This window comes from Rhipicephalus sanguineus, chromosome 5 (assembly GCF_013339695.2).
Source record: "Rhipicephalus sanguineus isolate Rsan-2018 chromosome 5, BIME_Rsan_1.4, whole genome shotgun sequence".
NCBI lineage: Eukaryota > Metazoa > Arthropoda > Arachnida > Ixodida > Ixodidae > Rhipicephalus > Rhipicephalus sanguineus.
In genome coordinates this window covers 144053113-144072901 of record NC_051180.1, presented here as the reverse complement: position 1 = coordinate 144072901, position 19789 = coordinate 144053113, and the positions used below count along the sequence as shown (strand labels likewise).

The 19789-nt window shown below is 44.0% G+C and overlaps 1 protein-coding gene across 1 annotated transcript in view; it reads right to left on the bottom strand.

Annotated features, from left to right (window-relative positions):
- The window catches only part of LOC119394296 (tubulin-specific chaperone D), a 91736-nt gene that overhangs the window by 35300 nt on the left and 36647 nt on the right, over positions 1-19789 (bottom strand). Inside the window, exons 7-9 of the mRNA XM_037661577.2 lie at positions 17192-17417; positions 14968-15111; positions 8181-8473 (exon numbers count right to left, since the gene is read on the bottom strand). Coding sequence (XP_037517505.1) covers positions 8181-8473; positions 14968-15111; positions 17192-17417 — 663 coding nt within the window. The remainder of the gene's footprint in view (positions 1-8180; positions 8474-14967; positions 15112-17191; positions 17418-19789) is intronic.

Genomic DNA, 19789 nt, shown 5'->3' with positions numbered 1-19789 from the left:
TGAGGGAAAGCAAAAAAATAATAATAAAGCGTCTCCTGGCGCAAAGACTCGAAGCAAATCGCGATGCCAAGGGAGGGAGCGAGATAAGGAAAAAGGAAGGACGGCCCGTATCTCCCTTACCCCCAGCCTCAGTGTATTGTACAACTCGTTGCCCATTGACAGCGTTATACACCAAAATTGGTATCTTGCGACGTGACCGTGTGATGAACATAAATAACACGAGTTAGAAACGTGTCCAGAAGTGATCTCAGAGCCAGCAGAACAAAATCACAGAAGAAAATGAACTGCCAGGAGGATAATTTTTCCATTCTTTCAAGGCAAATTGTGCTTGTCTCTCCCCCCCCCTTTTTTTTTTCTATTCATCAACATAGGGGCATGTCACAGTTTTAGCATTAAAATGTGGTAGCAATATATTCGTGTGCACTTTTATTTTGAACCCACAAAATTGGGAGCACGTTAGGTTCGTGTAAATACGGCACTTGAAGGCATAGTTTTTGTCAGGTTGAGCAAACTAAATGCTTTTCACGTCATTTGCCCCCCATTGTTAGTCTACTCCATTCAGTGTTTTCCAGAGTAGCATGCATTACCGAAAAAAAGTACCTAAATATGTTACTGATTACGCTACAAAAAAAGAAATACGTCACCGCGGTACGTTACCTACAAAAAAAAAGGCAATGCGTTACTGTTACCATTACCAGGGGTGCAACAGCCGAAATAGGATTTGGAGCAATTTTTGGAGCAGCAAAATGTTGCTTTTGGAGCACAAAAATCCAAATTTGGAGCAGGTTGCGAAAATAAAACCCGAATTTTTTAGCTTGAAATCCCAAATTTGGAGCAGTATAACAAAGAAGGCTTACTTTTAGAAAAGAAAACAAAAATATATAAAAACCATTCAACATCAGCTAATTCGTGCATAGCGCACGTGAACACTGCTGTTTCAATAAAAGCAGTGTGTTGAGCCACCCCACAGTGCGAACAATGAATAACTCAGTGCGAAAAATGACTAGGTCCACATTAGCATTTGCAGGACCTGTCAAATAATTCGACAGGCACTGGAAATGCTAATGTGGGCCTGCGAACCTGGCAACTTGGAAATTTGGGAGATTCGTAAAGCAGGAGCAAGTGGGGGTAGTGAAAAAAGAAAACTCGCATACACTTTTGTCTATTGTTTCTCAAGGCCGCAGAAACGCCATACACAGCAGCTCCAAATGATCGCCAACAATTTTTCAGACGTCAGCGATCATACTAGTACTCGTAATTACACTTCGCGTGCACGAATGAGTAATTAAGGAACAAAATGTGCTGCGTCCCTGACAGCTAGTACCCCCCCCCCCTAATAGCCCCTTCTAAATCTCAGTATGCTTTTCCGCAGGACACCAGTGTACTGCGGCAAAAGTGGCTTAAAAAGCGTTCTGCACGCAATAAAACAAGCATCAGGAAATTTGAGAACTACTGTCCTTTTCTATTGCGATAGCAACTATATGGACACTCTCAACGAGTTTTTGCCGTCATCTCCCAAATAAAGTCCAAATTGATTACATATCCCTGTGCATAGTATGTTCTACCGTGGGTAAAAGCGCGCGAGTGCGTGTGACGAACGCGGCTGAAGCAGATACTATCAAACAAGGCAGCCCATCTCCGTCGCTCGGAGGGCGCATGCGATAACACCACTCCGCTCGGGAAGCCTGCCATCAAAGCATAGAGGAAACGCCCCGCCCGACTTGAACGAACATGAAAAGACGCGAAAGGGGCGGGGGGGGGGGGGCGTCGCTCGAGCAGCAACTTTTGAACTTTGATTCTAAGGGCGCAGGCGCGATCGCTGGCGCACGCGCTATCTCGGCAGCCATCAGCGGGCGGCTCCTATATCCTGCTACGTGCTGCGCTCTCAATGCGAAGACACTGTGCAGAAAGAGCATCTTTCCCTGGAAACGCCGCATTCTCTTACACCAATGTTTTGTAGAGTTACGCGAGATCAAATACAAAAGAGTTTGCTGCCAGCCTCACTTCGTGTAGCATTACAATTTGTTGCTATCGCATTCATTGCTTCGTCCTTCCAGTGAAACTAACTTTTTTCTTTTCTTTCGCGGGGTGTTAGGGTTTGGGTCTGCGCGTCTGTATTGGATGACGGTGCCCACACTGCAGATGACCAACATGGCCTCCATTTCTCGCTCAAATTTCCACAGCTGAGAAAATTTTAGACTGGTCGGGCATTTTGGCGGTTTTCACGGTTTTGGCTCAGCTTGGCACAAAAATAAGGAATTGTATCAAATTGGCACAATTGGCGCAGCTGTTGCATCCCTGCATTACCGAAAAAAGTAACGCATGTTACTTCTCTGGGGTAAAAAATTTGAATCAGTGCACCCTCACTGCAGGAACCAGAATAACGATTTAATAAAACTCATATTTATGTTTCACATAAAACCTCTAACCAGAACAACGATTTTAGGTGAGTTACTGATATAACTAGAACACTTTGCAAAAGTGCGCTGCACTTTAGCAATACAGTGCAGACCACTTATAACGTAACCGCATATAGTGCAGGACCGGTTATAATGCGGTCTTTTTCGACTCCCGTTCACCCTCCCATAGAACCGCATGTATACGCATACCGCTTATTGTGCAGTCCCCCAAGATGAAATACCGTTTATAATGCGGTTGCGGGAAAATATTTCTGACAAACGCGGTAGCGAGTGCGGTTCTCAAAGGAGGTACGCCGCTGGGGAGGGAGCGACGAGGTCGTTACGAAGGGCGAGGGCACGCACAGTGAACGAACGAGGGGCGGAGGGAGGAAAAAGACCGCGGCATCGCTGTGCGGGCTCGCCGAGTGGGGAAGGATGGTGGTTGCCTAGGCGACGGAGTAGCCTTTGCACCGGCGGCGGCAAGGCGGCAAGGCTCCGCGGCCGCTTGCTGGCAGCGCGTTACGCGTGGAACGTACGATCGCGTCCTCATCAAGTGCGCTTTAAAGTAAGTTTCCTGTCGGGAAAAGCGTCGTCGTTATCACACTTGCTACAGATATCGCGTTTGCGACCTCGTCCGCAAATTGAAAAGTTTTGCGGCTTCATGACGCGAGCTTTCACCTTTTCTGCCAGTGCGCGGACTTAAACGAGCTTGGCGGGCTTTTGTCGCCGTTGATCTCCTGGCCACGAACACAAACTTCGTATCACGCGCGCTGTTCTTAAGTTGGTGCTTGAGTGCGATCTTTTCGACGTCCGATCTTCATGTTGTCTTGGACAAACTTCCCACGACAACATGCTGAACAGCACGCTAGGCCTAATCAGCGTTGGTTGCTTTTCGGTAGCGGTCACGGGCGATAAAAGTTGCGGTTTGGTGCGGAATCAACGAAACTTTTTGCGATGGCTGCACTTGAAGGGAAGCGAATCATATAGTTAATGAAAACGAGGGCATGGTTGGCACATGCAACTCTCGAATTGTGGTTCCGGATTTGATTGCAATGTCTTGGACATCGCGTGCGCGCCCGTGAAATCGAACGATCGGTACAGCTCAGCACGTGAAATTTCGGTCGCGATTCGACATGGTTTTGTGTAATGCGCATACCTCGAGGTTGCCTGAAACGTAGTCGGCGAATTTCCGCGATGGCACTTTGTTTTGTTTGCTTTTTTTCCCCCGTGTTCATTTCGTTAGCAATGCAGGTCTTTGGCGGTTAATTTTTGAACATTCGGACATTTAAGTGGTTGTAAGCGCCCCAAATCGCATATGTCGATTATCGGACACGCGAGGCTACATGCTCAACACGTTTTGCGCAAGTGCAGCCTTTGAAGAAGGTTGTTTTGGTTATAGTGCGGTACCGCTTATAGTGCGGATATTCGCGACTCCGGCGACTTACGTTATAAGCGGTCTATACTGTATTATAGTGACCTAATGTTTACTGTAGAGTTGCATGTGATGGCTTATAACTTCGTGGTATGTGACAAAGCCATTTTTCAAAGTGACAGTAAACAGAAAATGAGATTTCATCATGAAGTTCGGATCAAAGCGGGCGGTCGCGTCTACATGGGTGCTGCCACGTTGATTTGTAATCACAGTTACCGGCGGTTACTGACACAGTAATTAAAGGCACACAACATCAATGCAAAGAATAATAAACATATCACGCTTTGATGGGACATAACACGTGCCAAACAAGCACAAATGTCTCTCAACCCTGACAATTGTAAGGTAATTATATCTGGAACTATGTTTCGCTGCGCACGCGTGTGGCTTGCTTACACCCCGTAGACTTGGTAGTGGTGAGATGCAGTATAATATGATTGTTTTCATACCTGAATTCTGCATCCCTGTCCACCTCTCAGTAAATGGAACTCTTGTTAAATGGAACACATTTTCCTGCTCTCTTCAGGTTCATAATAATAATATCTGGAGTTTAACGTCCAAAAACCACGATATGATTACGAGGGACATCCGTAGTGGAGGGCTCCGAAAATTTCAACCACCTGGGACTCTTTACGTGCACCTAAATCTAAAAACACGGGCCTCAAACATTTTCGCCTCCATCGAAAATGCAGCCGCCATGGCCGGAATTCGATCCCGCGACCTTCGGGACAGCAGTCGAGTGCCATAACCACTAGACCACTGTGGCGAGGCCCCTTCAGGTTCTGTTTAATGAGTCTACTGTACTGTCTAGCATAAATAATTTTTGCCCCTTTAACCTATATAGTTGCCGCAAAAATTGCGAGTGCTTACGCGAAGGTGTTCAAGCCTCGCTCACTCAGGAATTCTACAACCAGAATTCTAAACCCGCAGTTATAAGCAGATAGAAGCAAATGTTATTTTGAAAACAAGACTGATAAACAGTGCTACAGTATTGCCGGGACAACTTACTGACAACAACAGCTCGTAGAATTCAAGCAACAGCTCTATTTCTGTCGTCGGACAGCATGCCTCGCTTCTTAGTGAATACATCCACAGCCACGGTAAATAGGTGCTCGACGGAAGCATTACATAATACTCCTATTGTCAACACCTCACAGGCCGACAGTAGTCTGCTGCTGTGACAAAAGAATAGCTCTGGGTTAAACAAAAGAATAGTTCTCTGGATAATTGGAATAAAAGGTAATGAGTAACATGACAACTCACGCTACCGAAAAATGCTACCTGTTGCAGTAACGCTACCCATTACAGTTAGTACGTTACCCGTTACAGTTACAAAATGGCAACGAGTATGTAACTAAATTATCGAAAAAAGTAATGCGTTACTGCCAACACTGGTGTTTTCCAATAACATATTTTGGTGGAGCTGGCATGTTAACATGTCTATTTAGGAGGCACTTCGGATAAGACAACAAATGACCATGGTCCCTTGAAGTATATCTTAAAACGGGAGTCCACTGTACTAACATATCTGGCAACTTTAAAATATCTTTAAAAATCTTGGACAACACACCAAAAAAAAAAGTTTGCGTGCAAGGGGAGGAATAATATGTTTCTTTTTTTCACATTTACGCCAATCAAGCACCTCTTGCGGGATACACTGACCTTCATGAACAATTACGACTTACTAGGCTTGTGCGAATAGTAAACTTTAGGTTTGAAGCGAATAGTGATTTGGTCGAATAAGTTCAAATCGAATTCGAATAGTATATATCACATATTATAAAGAAAAATGAGCATATTTGTCATGACCCAACAAACCTGCACAATATCTTTTTAAAATTGAAACAAGGCATGTGCAAAATGTCATTCTTTCTGGTTCAAAGGAAGTGGAAGCAACTTTGAATAGTAGCAGGATTTGATTTTTCGTAGAATGCAAGTGATAACCTGTAAAATATGTCACGTTTTAAAATTTACTATACTTAGAGCATATAAGCCGGTATAACTAGCTTTTAAACTTAAAAAAATAATGAATCGGTGTGAGAGTAATATGTTAATTTAACCTTGAAGTGGGGCTTCGCGGCAATGCGGATTTTCCCTGGAAAGGTGTATTCATGGTACAGCACCCCACCACTGCAGTGAAACTACCTTTACAGGGGGGTTACACGTGGACTAATGTAATACACCTATTCATTCATTTCAAATACTTCGAAACTTTCAAGAACTTACATTCGAATCGAAGCGAATTCGAATACTGTAACATTCATTTGAATATTCGAAGGGCTCGAATATTCGCACAAGCCTACTGCTTACCCTCAAGCAGACTGCACAAGCAACAACACTTTTTCTTGCCGGTATGGCCCTCACCATGTATTGTGAACAGACAAACATGGTGCATAGATGGCAGGGAGCATCCTTTCAATATATGACTACCAACCTATTGTATTTAGTTGAATGGAGGCTGATGTGCTTCTTTTAAAAAACGTTCAAATGTTGGGGGTTGGCTAAGGTTAAAGGATGCCAGCCACTGCCAGACAATGCTGACCAATGCTGATGCCACATGGTGGAAAAAGATGTCACCGACCTTATCAGGCTAGAAAGAGGAAGTGTGAACACCTGTAACAGGAAATACACGGGTGAACCCATAAAACTTGGAGGACGTTTGAGCTTCAATTTCAAGAGTAGAATGCGATAGCGTAATCGGGACCCGTGCACATCGCCTTCTCAATTGCTAGCCTGGCTTCGGTTATAGGTGGATACTTCAACCGTGCTGCAAGGAAACGAACGTCTGTGCACCTAACATTGGCTCATTTCAAACTATCCTAGAATGCATAGTGCAAGTACAGTTGTAAAGCGCCCACTACGCATCCGTAAGGCAGCACGCGAACCTACGCAGCTGCTCACTTTGTTTATGCTTTTCCTGATGATGATTATTAAGTATGTCTGAGCATTTTGTAGTGGATGGGAATTTAAAACGCCCACTCATTGCACAATTCCCATGTTTTGATGCCTGGCATGATTCTACACTTCTGCCGCACAATATTAAATACTTTAAGGAAACTCCTCCCACTACATAACATTCATATAGCGTTTTTTTTTTCCGAAGCAGTTTCAAGCAATGGTGTGGCTTTGTAGTAGAACCCCTACTTGCCACGCAGAAGACCTGGGTTCGATTCTGACTCGAACCGAAGATTTTTATTATTTATTTTATTTGCATCTTTCTCGATTTTTCGTTCACAACCAATGAAGCCAACACCGGAATTTCAGTGAAACGAGCTCGTTAATGCTACAGCGTTAAAAGACCGCAAGCATTTGAGACATTCCTGAGAATAGCATCAGACACCTTTCTGCTTCAACATGCATTCAACATGTCTAGTACACTCAAACCTCATTATAACGAAGTTACATCTTAAACGAAAATAACTTCGTTATATCCGAAAATTTGTTATAGAAGTATATTCCTAACACTGTATCTATTGCAAGACTATTCTTCATTTACTTTGTTATAACCGATATTTCGCTGTATCCGTGTTCGTTATATCGAGCTTTGAGTGTACTTGACTCAGTCAGGTAGAATGGTCGGGTTTCTGTAGAGCCGGATGAAACTCCGGCTGACACAATAACACACACATTCTGTAACTGCAACATCCTGGCACTGATGCATGTTCTTTCAAGAATGCAATGGCTTTTTTTTTTTAAATGCGTAAGCATTTCTATACCGACTTAATGAGAAAACTGTGTGTCTGTCTGTTCTTCGTCTGTTCCCTGTCACGTGAGACTAATCACTATATAGATGGAAATGCATAAATACAGAATGTAATTTCTTGGTGGTACTACTGGGCCTAAAACCTATGGCTGCAGGCTCAGAAAGCGAGTGTCTTAATCACTGGGCCACAAATCCATGCTTGCAGAATAGAATACAAATACAGTGGAACCATATAAATGCGTTGTAAAGGCGATAGGAGAATAAAAAAGAGTAAAAGGAGAACACTTTCTAAGGCTTCATTAAAATATTTTGTGATGGCGAAATGAAAGCCTCCTCTAAAACGAGATGTAAAGCCGACATTGAAGAACGCACAGATGATTGCACCCACACCGAGAACAAAGTTACAGGGAAGGCTGCAACCATGGACTTTCCAATGACAGAACTCTACCCCTTACAAATCACTTAGAAAATTCTCAGAGAAGATTCAGCGTTGATTTTTTCCTTCGGCTCACATTCAACGAAAGTTTTTTCCTAACTCCCTAAATTCCAGAGGTCAGCCTAGAATTGAGGCCTGCATAACTTAGGATAAATGCAATAGGCTCGCCAACATACCAGCTTACTGCATCCAGACAACGGAATAGCTTACCTAAGGCATCGTAGACACTTTCACCACCCTTCTCGCCTAGCTCGCAGAGCGAGTGCACCGTTTCCCCAAGAGACAGAAGGGCTCCCAGTCTGGAGCTCAGGTTTCGACTGTGCAACGCAGCCAAGAGTTTGGGCACGCAGGTCTCCCTCACGAAGCCGGGATCGTCCACGGTGAGCTTGAACAGCGCTTGTGAGCAGAGTGTCCTAATGAAGGGATCCCAGTGGCCAGACTTCTTCTCCACGAGATGCAAAATGAGGGGCTGCGTGTAGTCCATGAACTTGGCAACCTGCAGACTGTTCATTAATTTTTTTTATTCTCATGAAAGAATAGCCAGGCAGGAATCACTACAGGCCAGTTGGCAAAACTGCGAAATTAACTTCTAACGAGTTTAACAATGTTGGGTAACAGCACACAGAGTGCAGCGACTGTATAACGTACGAAATGACAGAATGAGCACTGACTCGCAAATTGGGTTTATTGAAATGAAAATGAATTAAACGAAGATCAGTCAAGTGAATGCCAAGATCAAGTAACAAGCAGGGAGGCGACTTGCTCGCGCTGGATCACCGATCCATCGGTTTGGCCGATGAGATACTGCACGACCTCCTCCGGAACGATTACGTTTTCCATTTGATCCCGGACGGGCCCCCACTTGTCAGGGAGGAGGCACTCGCAACACGTGTCGTCGATAACCAGTCATGGGCACGTTACCAGTAAAAAGTAACAGTGTTACAGTTACAGTTACCTAAGCCAAAAAAGTAACTCTGTTACAGTTACAGTTACAGTGTTTCCGAAAGTAACTTGTTACAGTTACAGTTACTGTGCAAAAGTAACGTCGTTACTTTTCCGTTACTGTATAAAATAATAGATCACAAATCAAATTATAGAATTTATTTAATAAGGGTGACACGTCGTAAAACCTTATACGAAGGAAACATAAAAGGGGGCCCAACACCAGCAATCAATTTGAACGCCTCTTACTTGAAGTGGAAAACGTGGTTGATGTACTGGAACGACGGTAGTATATCCTAAGACGTTTATTAACTATACCCAGAAGCGCATGCGAAGAGCAGCGGGGAGTGCATCACGAGTGGTTACGACGTCCGTTGTGTCTGCTCCATATGTTTAAGGTGTGTCAGACTCTGTTCGGAGAGCTTCCGGTCTGCTGGGAATACAAACCGTTTTTAAGTCCCGTTATTATACCTCGGAACAAGACAACGTGTGTTCACGAAATCCTAAGACTGCACACCTGCGGATGATCATGGCGGTATCTAAAAGTGCGATGCGGGGATCGGCGAAACGGGCAGGAAATGATCAACGAGGCCTAAAGAACTCAAGTGGAATGTCGCTAAAGAAACCCATGCAACGCGTTCTAAGACCGAGCTTGTTGAGCACTGCTGGATGACAGGTCATAGCTTTGACCTAAACAATGCGACGACGCCGGTTTGTGAACGAAGGTGGGGGAAAAGCAACTCCTGGAATCGTGGTTCATTCGCCGCTGCTTGCAAAAACAGCCGCGGCCCCCCACTGGACATTTACAAGGACATGTGTGACTAGTGGACTGGTTGACCTCGGCTCATTTTTTTTTTCTTTTTTAGGATGCCACCTGCATTGGGGGTGAAACGTCTGTCATTTTGTTAATAATTGTCGCATTAAGTCGGAGTAAACATTTTACAACCAGTTACAAAGAAGTTTTACAATATCGCTTCGCTAGTTCACGGAATTTCTAGCCTTAGCCGTTTCGCGTTCTGCTGCTTTCTAGCCACCTGAAAAGCACGATTAGCTCGGAGCCTCAGACGAGGAGCCTCAGATTAGCTCGGAGCCTCAGACTATAAACATGGCATCCTAATGCTCCTCCACCTGTACACCAAGAACATAGCTAGATGCTCAAGTGACGAAAAGGATATATATGCTGAAAAAAAAAAAGGGACGCGAACTTAGCAGGCTGTTCAGTTGAACGACGATTGATTTACATGTTGCGTTAATGACAGACCTCCAACCTCGGTCTTCTGCAGGGAAGATAATACGCCTAGTCACCTCCTCTCCTAAACTGCGAGGCGAGCCCTACTCTGGAAAGTTGAGGGGTGGAGAGGATATATGGTAAAGAAGAAAGTTCGAAAAAGTGTTGCTGTTGGATAATTTTTCATAAAAACAGAAGTAACTGTAACGGTATTTTCCGTTACAGTTACTGCGAAAAAAGTAACAGTGTTACAGTTATAAGTTCCTCTAACTTAAAAGTAACTAGTTACAGTTACAAGTTACTGAAAAAAGTAACTAGTTACCGGTAACGCGTTACTAGTAACTAGTTACTGCCCAAGACTGTCGATAACACACTTTATTCCCTACTGCCCCTTCTCCCCACCGTCGCCACTGTCCATCCTCATGATGATGATGACGGCACCGACTGTCGCGCCATCTCTCGGCCTTACGGTTGCCGCCTCCGCCACACAGTCCTTACAAAATAACCAACAGTAATCTTGGCACCAAACACACGACCACACAGGAACACAAACGCGCATATAGACAGGATGGACACTGTTCCTTTGTGTTCCTGCATATTCGTGTTTTTGGCACCAAGTTTTCTATCGTTACTAAACATATGCGTAAGTTTACCATTGATACTAAATAGCTATGCAACAGTGCACAAGGCAACAAAACCCCTCCCCTCACTACAAAAAATTTCACTTTCTTCTCCCTAACACAATGGCTTTATAGTAAAACATGACACACCGTCTGCTGCAGATTAAAAATTAGATGCATATTCCCACGTGTTGATTATCAAACATCAAACTAACAACATGCTGCACAAGGCCCCACACCAAGCAAAAGGAAAACAGTTACCGTATAAACCGGACTATAGGTCGAGTGGGAATATAGGTCGACCCCCCAAGTTTAGGTGACCTAAAATGAAAAAAAAAAAAAGAAAACAACCCAAAATTGTTGAAACACATTTATTTGCGAATCGGCGCACCGCCCACCCATCGTCGGAGCTCCCCTCAACCACCATCGCAGCTGTTCCTATTCGTCAGACGAAGCATCACTGTCTTCTGAAGATGAGAGTTTGTCGCTGGCCACCTCCCACAGTGCGTCGTCTTCCGTGCCATCCAGTGAGTTGCTGATGCAACATTTCTTAAAGGCATTTTCTACCATGGAATCTGGCAAGGAGCGCCAGGCGGAAAGCACCTATCCGCAGACGGTCGCGAGTGGAGGCCTCTTTAGGTGGCCCGTCGGCGTCTTCGGGTTGTCGCCGGACATCCACTCCTGGTACTCCAGCTGCACTCGGTCTTTGAACGGCTTGTTCAACACAACATCAAGCGGCTGGAGGGTGGACATCATACCACCTGGTATCACGACGAGGTCTGTTTTTCCATCGCCGAGTGCACGTTTCACAGCGTCTGTCAGGTGACCACGAAACGCATCCAACACAAGCATGCTGCGAGGACGCAGCAGTGCACCTGGCCGATGGTTCCAGACTACTCATATCCATTCGAGCATCATGGCCTCGTCCATGTATCCTTTTGGGTTGACGCGCACGATAACACCGGGCGGGAACACTTCCTTCGGCATTGTTTTTCGTTTGAAAATGACGAAGGGCGGCAGCTTTCTACCGTCTGCTGTGCAAGCTAGCATGACGGTGAAGCGCGAGTGCTGGTTGCCAGTGGACAATAGCTTCACATCCTTGGCGCCGCGCTGCGTGATCGTCGTCGACGAAGGCATGTCAAACCACACGGGGATCTCATCGGCGTTGCCGATTTGCCCCATCATGAAGTTATTCTGCTCCCGAAGCCGGTTCATGAAGCGCTGGAAGTTCATAAGCTTGTCCTCGAACTCCTCCGGCAACTTTTGATAGATGGATGTGCGCTGGCGGAGGGAAAATCCTTTGCGTCTCATGAATCGACGCACCCACGAGTTTGGTGCACGGAACTCTTCTCTCGTGAGCCCAGCTTCTCGAGCCAGCTCCACGGCTTTGTTGCGAATGGTATCCACGGTCACTGGCAGCGAGCGCGCACGAACTTCCATCACAAAATCCACTAGCGTATCTTCCAGCCGCAGATGAACCGCACTTCGTCCACGAAACAACGTTTTCCGAGGGTTGCACTTATGCAGCTTCCGTTTCTGCGCTCTCCAGTAGCGCACGCTTTTTTCTGAAACGCCAAAGTGGCACTGAGCGACCATGTTGCTGTTCGCTTCGGCGAACTCAACAACATTTAGCTTAAACGCAGCCGAGAACTGCCTCCTCGTGCTGCTACTCATATTCGACGAACGAAAAGAAAATAACACTAATAATCAAACGCGTGCTATAGGATTTCGATGTGGATACAGCCGTGTGTGGCTTTTCAAACACATGTTGCCAGACGGCAATGCACTGTCGGCTAAACACCGCTATATAAGACGAGGGGTTACTATAGCTCGTTTTATTGAAAAAATCTCGACTTATATTCCGGTTTATACAGTAGCTTCCGTTAGCTGAACTTTTCGTCTAGGTCATTCCTGACCAAAGGCCCCAGCCAGTGCACGTACAGTTCCATAGTTACAGGCTTTCACTATTTTGAGCCTGGAAATTGCTTTTAATATTTGGGGACTATAGCCCTGTAGCGATGAAATGACTTCAGTGCACAAAGATTGAACGTTACTTAAATTAAGCACAATAACAAGCTAAGGCTGTCATTTACAAAGTCACTGTACCATTAATAGCAAGTAAACAATACCGTAAAATTCGACGCAAGCACTCCCACCCTAGCAAGTGCACCTCCAATTTCACTGCTAATTTCAATTTTACACACAGTTTTAGGAAAGCGGCCCCCTCGACCCCCTCGACCCCCGTTACCCAGCTTTGCATGCCAATCACGCACCACGTCTACGTAACACCAGCTTGCTTGAATCCCATCAAATGCAGCTTAGCAGCCCGATATCTAAGTGCTTGCGCCTGAAATTTGTCGTCAAAGTGTGATTTTGTCTTTTTTTTCCTGCATAATGATCGCACCCTGAACTTAAGCGCGAGACACCCACCACGATTTTCAGGGTCCCACGAGCAAAAACATGGCCTTTGACATCTTTATTCCAAGATGGTACCTATGACGAGTGGTCAGCAAAAGTAAGGCCTTCAAGATCACTTTCTGTTGCTTAGAGCTGTTGCATTGGCTCATCATCGGAGGTGCTTCCATGCAATGCTTCCCGAGGTCTGATCGCGGTTTCTTTGTTTTTCTTGTGTTTGTGAGCCATCGCAATGCGTCGTGCCACGAACGAGAGCTAGAAGAGTTCTGAGGAAATCCATGTGCGCTCCATTTTGTTTTGCTGGGACCTGTGGCAGGAAAACTTTGACGCCGCCATCTTGAATTTTGGTACCATTCAGGGAAAGTGCCCCCCCCTCCACTTTGCCGGTAATTTCAACTTGCTGAACAGAAAGCGCTTGATTGGAATTTCACGATCATTGTTCTTTATCTGTTTAGCTTGAAACCGATTCAAAGGTGTAATAGCTTAGATAACAACTTTTAGCATGACTCGAACATGGGTTGCCATTGGAGCCATCAATTTAACAAGTGGCCTTGTCTTCTTCAAGGCAGCCTTGGAGAAGACACGACCGCTTGTCACAATGTTAGCTCCAGCGACAACCCATGTTAAAGAATTTTTCATCTCTTCAAGCTTCCATCTTCCCCTTAACTTTTGCCTTATTTGGATTAGTATTACTTGTAATATTCACCTACTTTCACTTGTGTCAAATTGTGCTAAATCGCTAACACTTCTTCAGTTAAAGCCAAATTTTCGAAAATATATTAGACTTACTTTTTTTTAAGTCTTCTTGCTTTAGTTAACTTTTTTTAAGTCTTCTTGCTTTAGTTAACTTTTTTTAAGTCTTCTTGCTTTAGTTAACTCAGGCATATGCACACATTGTCAGCCAATAACAGCCACGGTTGTAGTATATAAATACTCATATTTTACTGCAATAGCAATTATATGAACATTCAAGGTGCATTTTCACTGTAACCGTGAAGTTCCATACAACGTCCAAGGGCGATAATATCGCCCCACACGTCATATGGTCTATCTGCGAGCAAAAGCGCGTGATGGTAGCAAACGATTTTGGCTCAAGGAGCCATCTTTTGTCGTGCAAAAGGTCGATAGAGGAGGAGAGGGGGGGGGGCTTCTGCATGGCTCAAGCAGGAACTGCGCACTTGGATTGGATAGGCGCAATCGCACGGCCCCAATCTTGACAGGGACCAGCAGATGGCTCATACCTTTGTACGTGTTGTGTTCTCACTGCTGTTCGCGCTGAGGCAACAAACAGCACAAAGGTCGCTTCGCTCCCTCCAGCAGCTACGTTTCCTTATGCCAGCGTTTTGTTCAGTTACGCCAGGCCGGATGCTAAAGGAGTTAACTGCTAGCCTTATTATTATTATTATTACGTCACGCGTCCATGTCCCTTCTGTTTTACTCCGTCTTTGTCGTTTTCGCGCTGTAGCTAAACCTGCTACTTTACCAACTAGCCCAACTTTCAATACTGTTGCTAGCCTTACTTCGTATAACATCCCAATTTGTTGCTACACTCAAACCTCAGTATAACAAAGTCACATCTGTCACAAAAATAACTTCGTTATATCCAAAAATTCGTTATAAACGTTTATTTGTAACACTATGTCTGACAAGACTATTCCTCATTTGCTTCGTTATAGCCGATAATTCGTTATATCCGTGCTCGTTATATCGAGGTTTAAGTGTATCGCATTAACTGCTTTGCCCTTGAAGCAAAGCTGTGACTTTCCTTTTTTTTTCCCATGACGGCACTGACCTGAGACTGAGATAACAGGTCTGCGTTAATGCCAAAGAGAAGTAGTTCGCCACGGTGATGATGTCGATGCCGTGCGGAAACGTGCCAAGCCTTCCCACACATTCCTGGAACGCGGCAGCGGCAGCACGACGGCACATGACTTCTCTGCAAATGACAAAGAACATGCGTAAGTGAGCCGCGTGGCTACCAAAACAATCGTAACGATGCACATATGCCCAAAATAGCCACACTGGTATGCGATAATGCTTGTGATATTGTTACAATGCAAACGTAACTATTCTGGCAATAATAGTTTTGTTAGCAAAAAAAATAACGCAACATTCTTTTCCCATTTAGTTCTGCGATAACTGAAGAGTAGGCTTGTGCGAATATTCGAGCAATTCGAATATTCGAATGAATATTACAGTATTCGAATTTGCTTCGAAACGAATTTAAATTATTCTAAATTTCGAGGTATTGGAAATGAACGAACAGACATATGTAAATCACATATAGCCCTCTGTAAAGGTGGTTTCACTGCAGTGGAGGGGTGCTGTACCCCGAAGACAACTTTGTAGGGGAAATCCGCACTGCTGCTAAGCCCTCTTCAAGGTTAAATGAACGTATTACCCTCACATTGATTCATCATTTTATAAGTTTAAAAGCTTGTTATACCAGCTTATATGCTAAAAGTATAGTAAATTTTAAAACGTAACGTATTTTACAGGTTATCACTTGCATTCCACCGAAAGTCAAATCCTGCTACTATTCAAAGTCGTTTCCACTTCCTTTGAACCAAAAAGAATGACATTTGCACATGCCTTGTTTCAATTAAAAAAAAAAATATTGTGCAGGTTAGTTGGGTCATGACAAATATGCTCATTTTTCTTTATGATATGTTATATATACTATTCGAATTCGATCCGAAATTATTCGACCAAATCACTACTAGTATTCGCTTCGAATTCGCCTTGAGCCTAAAATTTACTATTCGCACAAGCCTACTAATTTCTATACCTATAAAGTATTGTATCCATATGTTCCCTATTAGTTAAGGATCATCTTAGATGTAATAAAGGTACTGTCCCAACGTAATGTCTGGATAATGCACAGGAGGTAATGACATTCAGAACTTTCAGCGAGACAGCATCCATTCATGGAAATGAACAAGCAGACATGGAACATTAAGCTGAGGCCCTCCACACAAACGAGAAATTTATGTGCAGGTAACCTGACATCCAAAGTCTGTGGAATCCAGCAGGAATGATCAAAACACAAAGCAGCACTTGCAGTTAACATATGCGAGACATAGCCTGAAGGCTAAAAAAATTGGGGGACTCTTAAGCTTCACCTTTAAGAGTTGAACGCGATAGCGAAATCCGGCCCCTATTGCACACTTCGAACACTAAGTGCATACTTATTAATGTGTGTTGTTACACACACACACACACACACACACAGACAAAGACACGTGTGCACGCACGCAATGTATCTATAGTAATGGTACAGGTTTTCGATCTAAAGCACTTCCCTGTGCTAGAACGGCGGAACCATATAAGCTCTGCTGTAATCGCATGGCCTCCGAGATTAGCCGGCGGCGCGCCGCCATCTAATCTCAGAGGCCATGGTAGTCGAGACGTGCTTCTCACAGATGGCAGCACACTATCTAATTATTATCTAATGATTGCTGTTTGCTTGATATGTTTTCCGCTAGATGGACATAGTTGTCAATTTTTGAAGCTGTTTGCACGTTTGTGTGTGTTTTTAGCGGCAATGGGTGCACTATCCCGGATTTTTTCGAAGCATGGCATTGCGCAAAAAACGTAGTTTGATGGCCTCGCTAATGCGCCTACAAATCGCCGAATGGGCTCATTTTCGTTGTAACACCTGCCGAACAAAATGCGTTAAAGAGACTCCTTCCACTACATGGCATTTATGTAGTGTTTTTTTCCGAAGCAGTTGCAAGTAACGTTGTGGCTTTGTGGTAGGACACCTACTTACCACACAAACGGCCCAGGTTCGATCCTCAATGAAACCGAAGATTTTTATTGCTTATTTTATTTGCATCTTTCTTGATTTTTCGGTCACGGACGATTTTTCGCTCACAAGCGACGGCGTCACCGACACCAACGGCGGAATTTCTGCGAAATGAGCTCTCTAACGCTATTGCGTTAAAACATGCGCAACATACAGCCGAGAAAAGAAGCGACAAGAAACAATTTTAAGAGAAAGTTGATTTTGTCACCTGTCAAACAGAGTAACACAGACAAGGGCACCGGCAATGGCGTTGACAAATGGCGCCAGGTGACAGGGATCATACGAGCGACTTAAAGTCCAGCAGACGTAACAGGCCGCATCACGGACCACACGCCCAAAGCACTGCTTGCCAAGCTGCTCGTCAAACTCCAGGCAAGGCAGCACGGAAGACACCACATCAGGCAGCTGCTCAGGAAGCAGGGTGCCTCGACGACCTTGAACAAGAAGATTAAAGAATTGTGCGGACGGTATCGATAATGACTGTAAATATAAGCAAAGGAGCCATTCACCTATTTATATAGGAATATATGTTCATTCCTGCAAAGGGGTTCACTGTGCAATTCCACGGAGAAATGATGTGTTAACCAGCCCCTCCATAGCTGTAGCCTATTTGTAAAAGACAATTCACTATCTCTGAGATCTTTAATGATCAGTAACCTTAAACATGCCCCAAAGCTCTCTAGCGGCAGTCTTGTGCATCTCAAAGATGCAACTATAAATTTGCATTATGCAGTAAACACACCACGCAGCTCAGCTGTGTAAGAATATGCACTATATTTCCATCAGGGTTTATGCATCAACAAAGGAAGTCTTGCCTCTACAGACTGCCTACCAACCGCTGACCAAGAAAATGAGAGAAAAAGCAAATTCACACTACAAAAAAAAGACAACCAGGCAAAGAAAGAAGCGACAAACAACAGGGGGCAAATAAAATAGGCAGCTGTGATTGGCCACAAATAGCATCGGGCTCACGCCAAATTAATCCAAGTCAATAATCCTTGAGGTTTCTTGTTTCCTAATTACACCATATTACATTAACTCTTACGAACAAGTGTTATTCACAAGCAACAAACCTGTCGCTGAACAAGTTCCCACAAAATATTCCTTCGTTTTGCTCAATAAACGCCTCGCACATTTTGAAAAAAGCAAACGCTTTTTATGCCGTGTGCTTCTGTATTTCAGGCTCCTGTGTTTTGTATGTCACGCAGACTTATTAAAGGTGATGACATCCATGCTTGAAAGTATTTTGGAAGCCCCAGCAGGAGGCTATATATTGCGGCCAACAATGCCCACAATATAACTGCAGAGGCAATCATTGAAGGAGAATGGCGATAAGCATCACATTCTTGTTCAATCATCGTGACTTTATTATTACAGTGACGCATCTCTTACCTATTTTGCCTGCTTTAGGAGCAGTTCATATGAAAAGAACTTGCTAAAAGCGAGGGCCCTTGCAGCATTCTTTCACCATCAGAAGACTTGCAGCGAAAAGTTTGTAGAGACTGATGATGCAAAGTTGTTTCAGACATATAAAATTCCTTTTCAAGAAACCTAACTAACACAACATTTGTAACACAATACAGTAAACTCTCAGTAAACAAAAATCTCTTAAACAGCACTGCTGCTTAAATGGAACAACTGCCCCTGACATGATTGGCTTCATGCTTGAATCCTGCACCCCTGTTCATCTCTCAGTAAACAAAACTTTTATTAAATCGAACATTTTCCTGGTCCCTTCAGTTTCCATTCAACGACAGTCTACTGTATATTGAGCTCCTATTAATAAACTTAAGGCACACTTGGCCAAGTGCAATTGCTGAAGGGGCCTGGTGCTATCGCAGTAAGTTCAGGATAAGAGGAGTCACTCAAGTGTGCTGATCTAATTTTTTTTTTCTCTCCACAAATTAATTTAGTAGCTCTCGTTAAAATTTTAAAGAGGTCCTGAATCACTTTTCCAAGAAATCATCGACTGACCTCAGTATCAGAGTTTATTGCCTCACAAATGTTGCGAACCTGTCAAGGACAAGCGGAGTTACAAGGATTTTTTGCACACTTTAAGCAATTTCCCTCTTATGTCGTCCCATCAAGTGCGCTGTAATACCCATGCCACATGGGTACAAGAAATGACATTCAGTAGTTAATGCATTAAGTTTCTAAATGACAGGCATTTTTTTGGCGGAGCTGCCACACGTCTAAATTTAATGGCCTTTGACCTGATGATCTCGATAACAGCTACCGTTGAAGTGAGCAGTTTTAGCGCAGTATAAAGTATGAAAATGCATTTTCGCAAATCTAATCTGCGTTCTAGGCTAGTGGAATGTAGATGTAAGCATACTATGGTACCATCAGCTTGAGTTTGTAGCTGTTTTTTACAGTACAGCAACCGACCACAGCAACTTTGGCCATTGCATGTTGAATCCGAAGCCTAGAATCCGACATGGTGCCTGTTGTATTGAAGTAATTGCAATTCTGATGTGAATTTCCTTATAGTGAAACTAGGGAATAACACGAGATTTCTTAAAAGTCATGTCTAAAAATTGGGGAGGGGCGAAGCATGTAGGGAAGGGTGTTTCAGCTCCAATAACTTGAAACCTGTGGGGGAGCGAAGCATGCAGTGTGCGCCGGTGTTTCCCACACCAAAATCACTGCTAATGGGTAATGAGTAGAGCTGTGCGAATAGCAAAATTTTGGGTGCGAAGCGAATTCGAATAATAAAGATTGAGTGCGAATCGAATCGAATAATTTCGAATAATTTTCGAATATTTCTCAAACATTTTTCGAATAATTCGAAGTGAAATTACAGAAA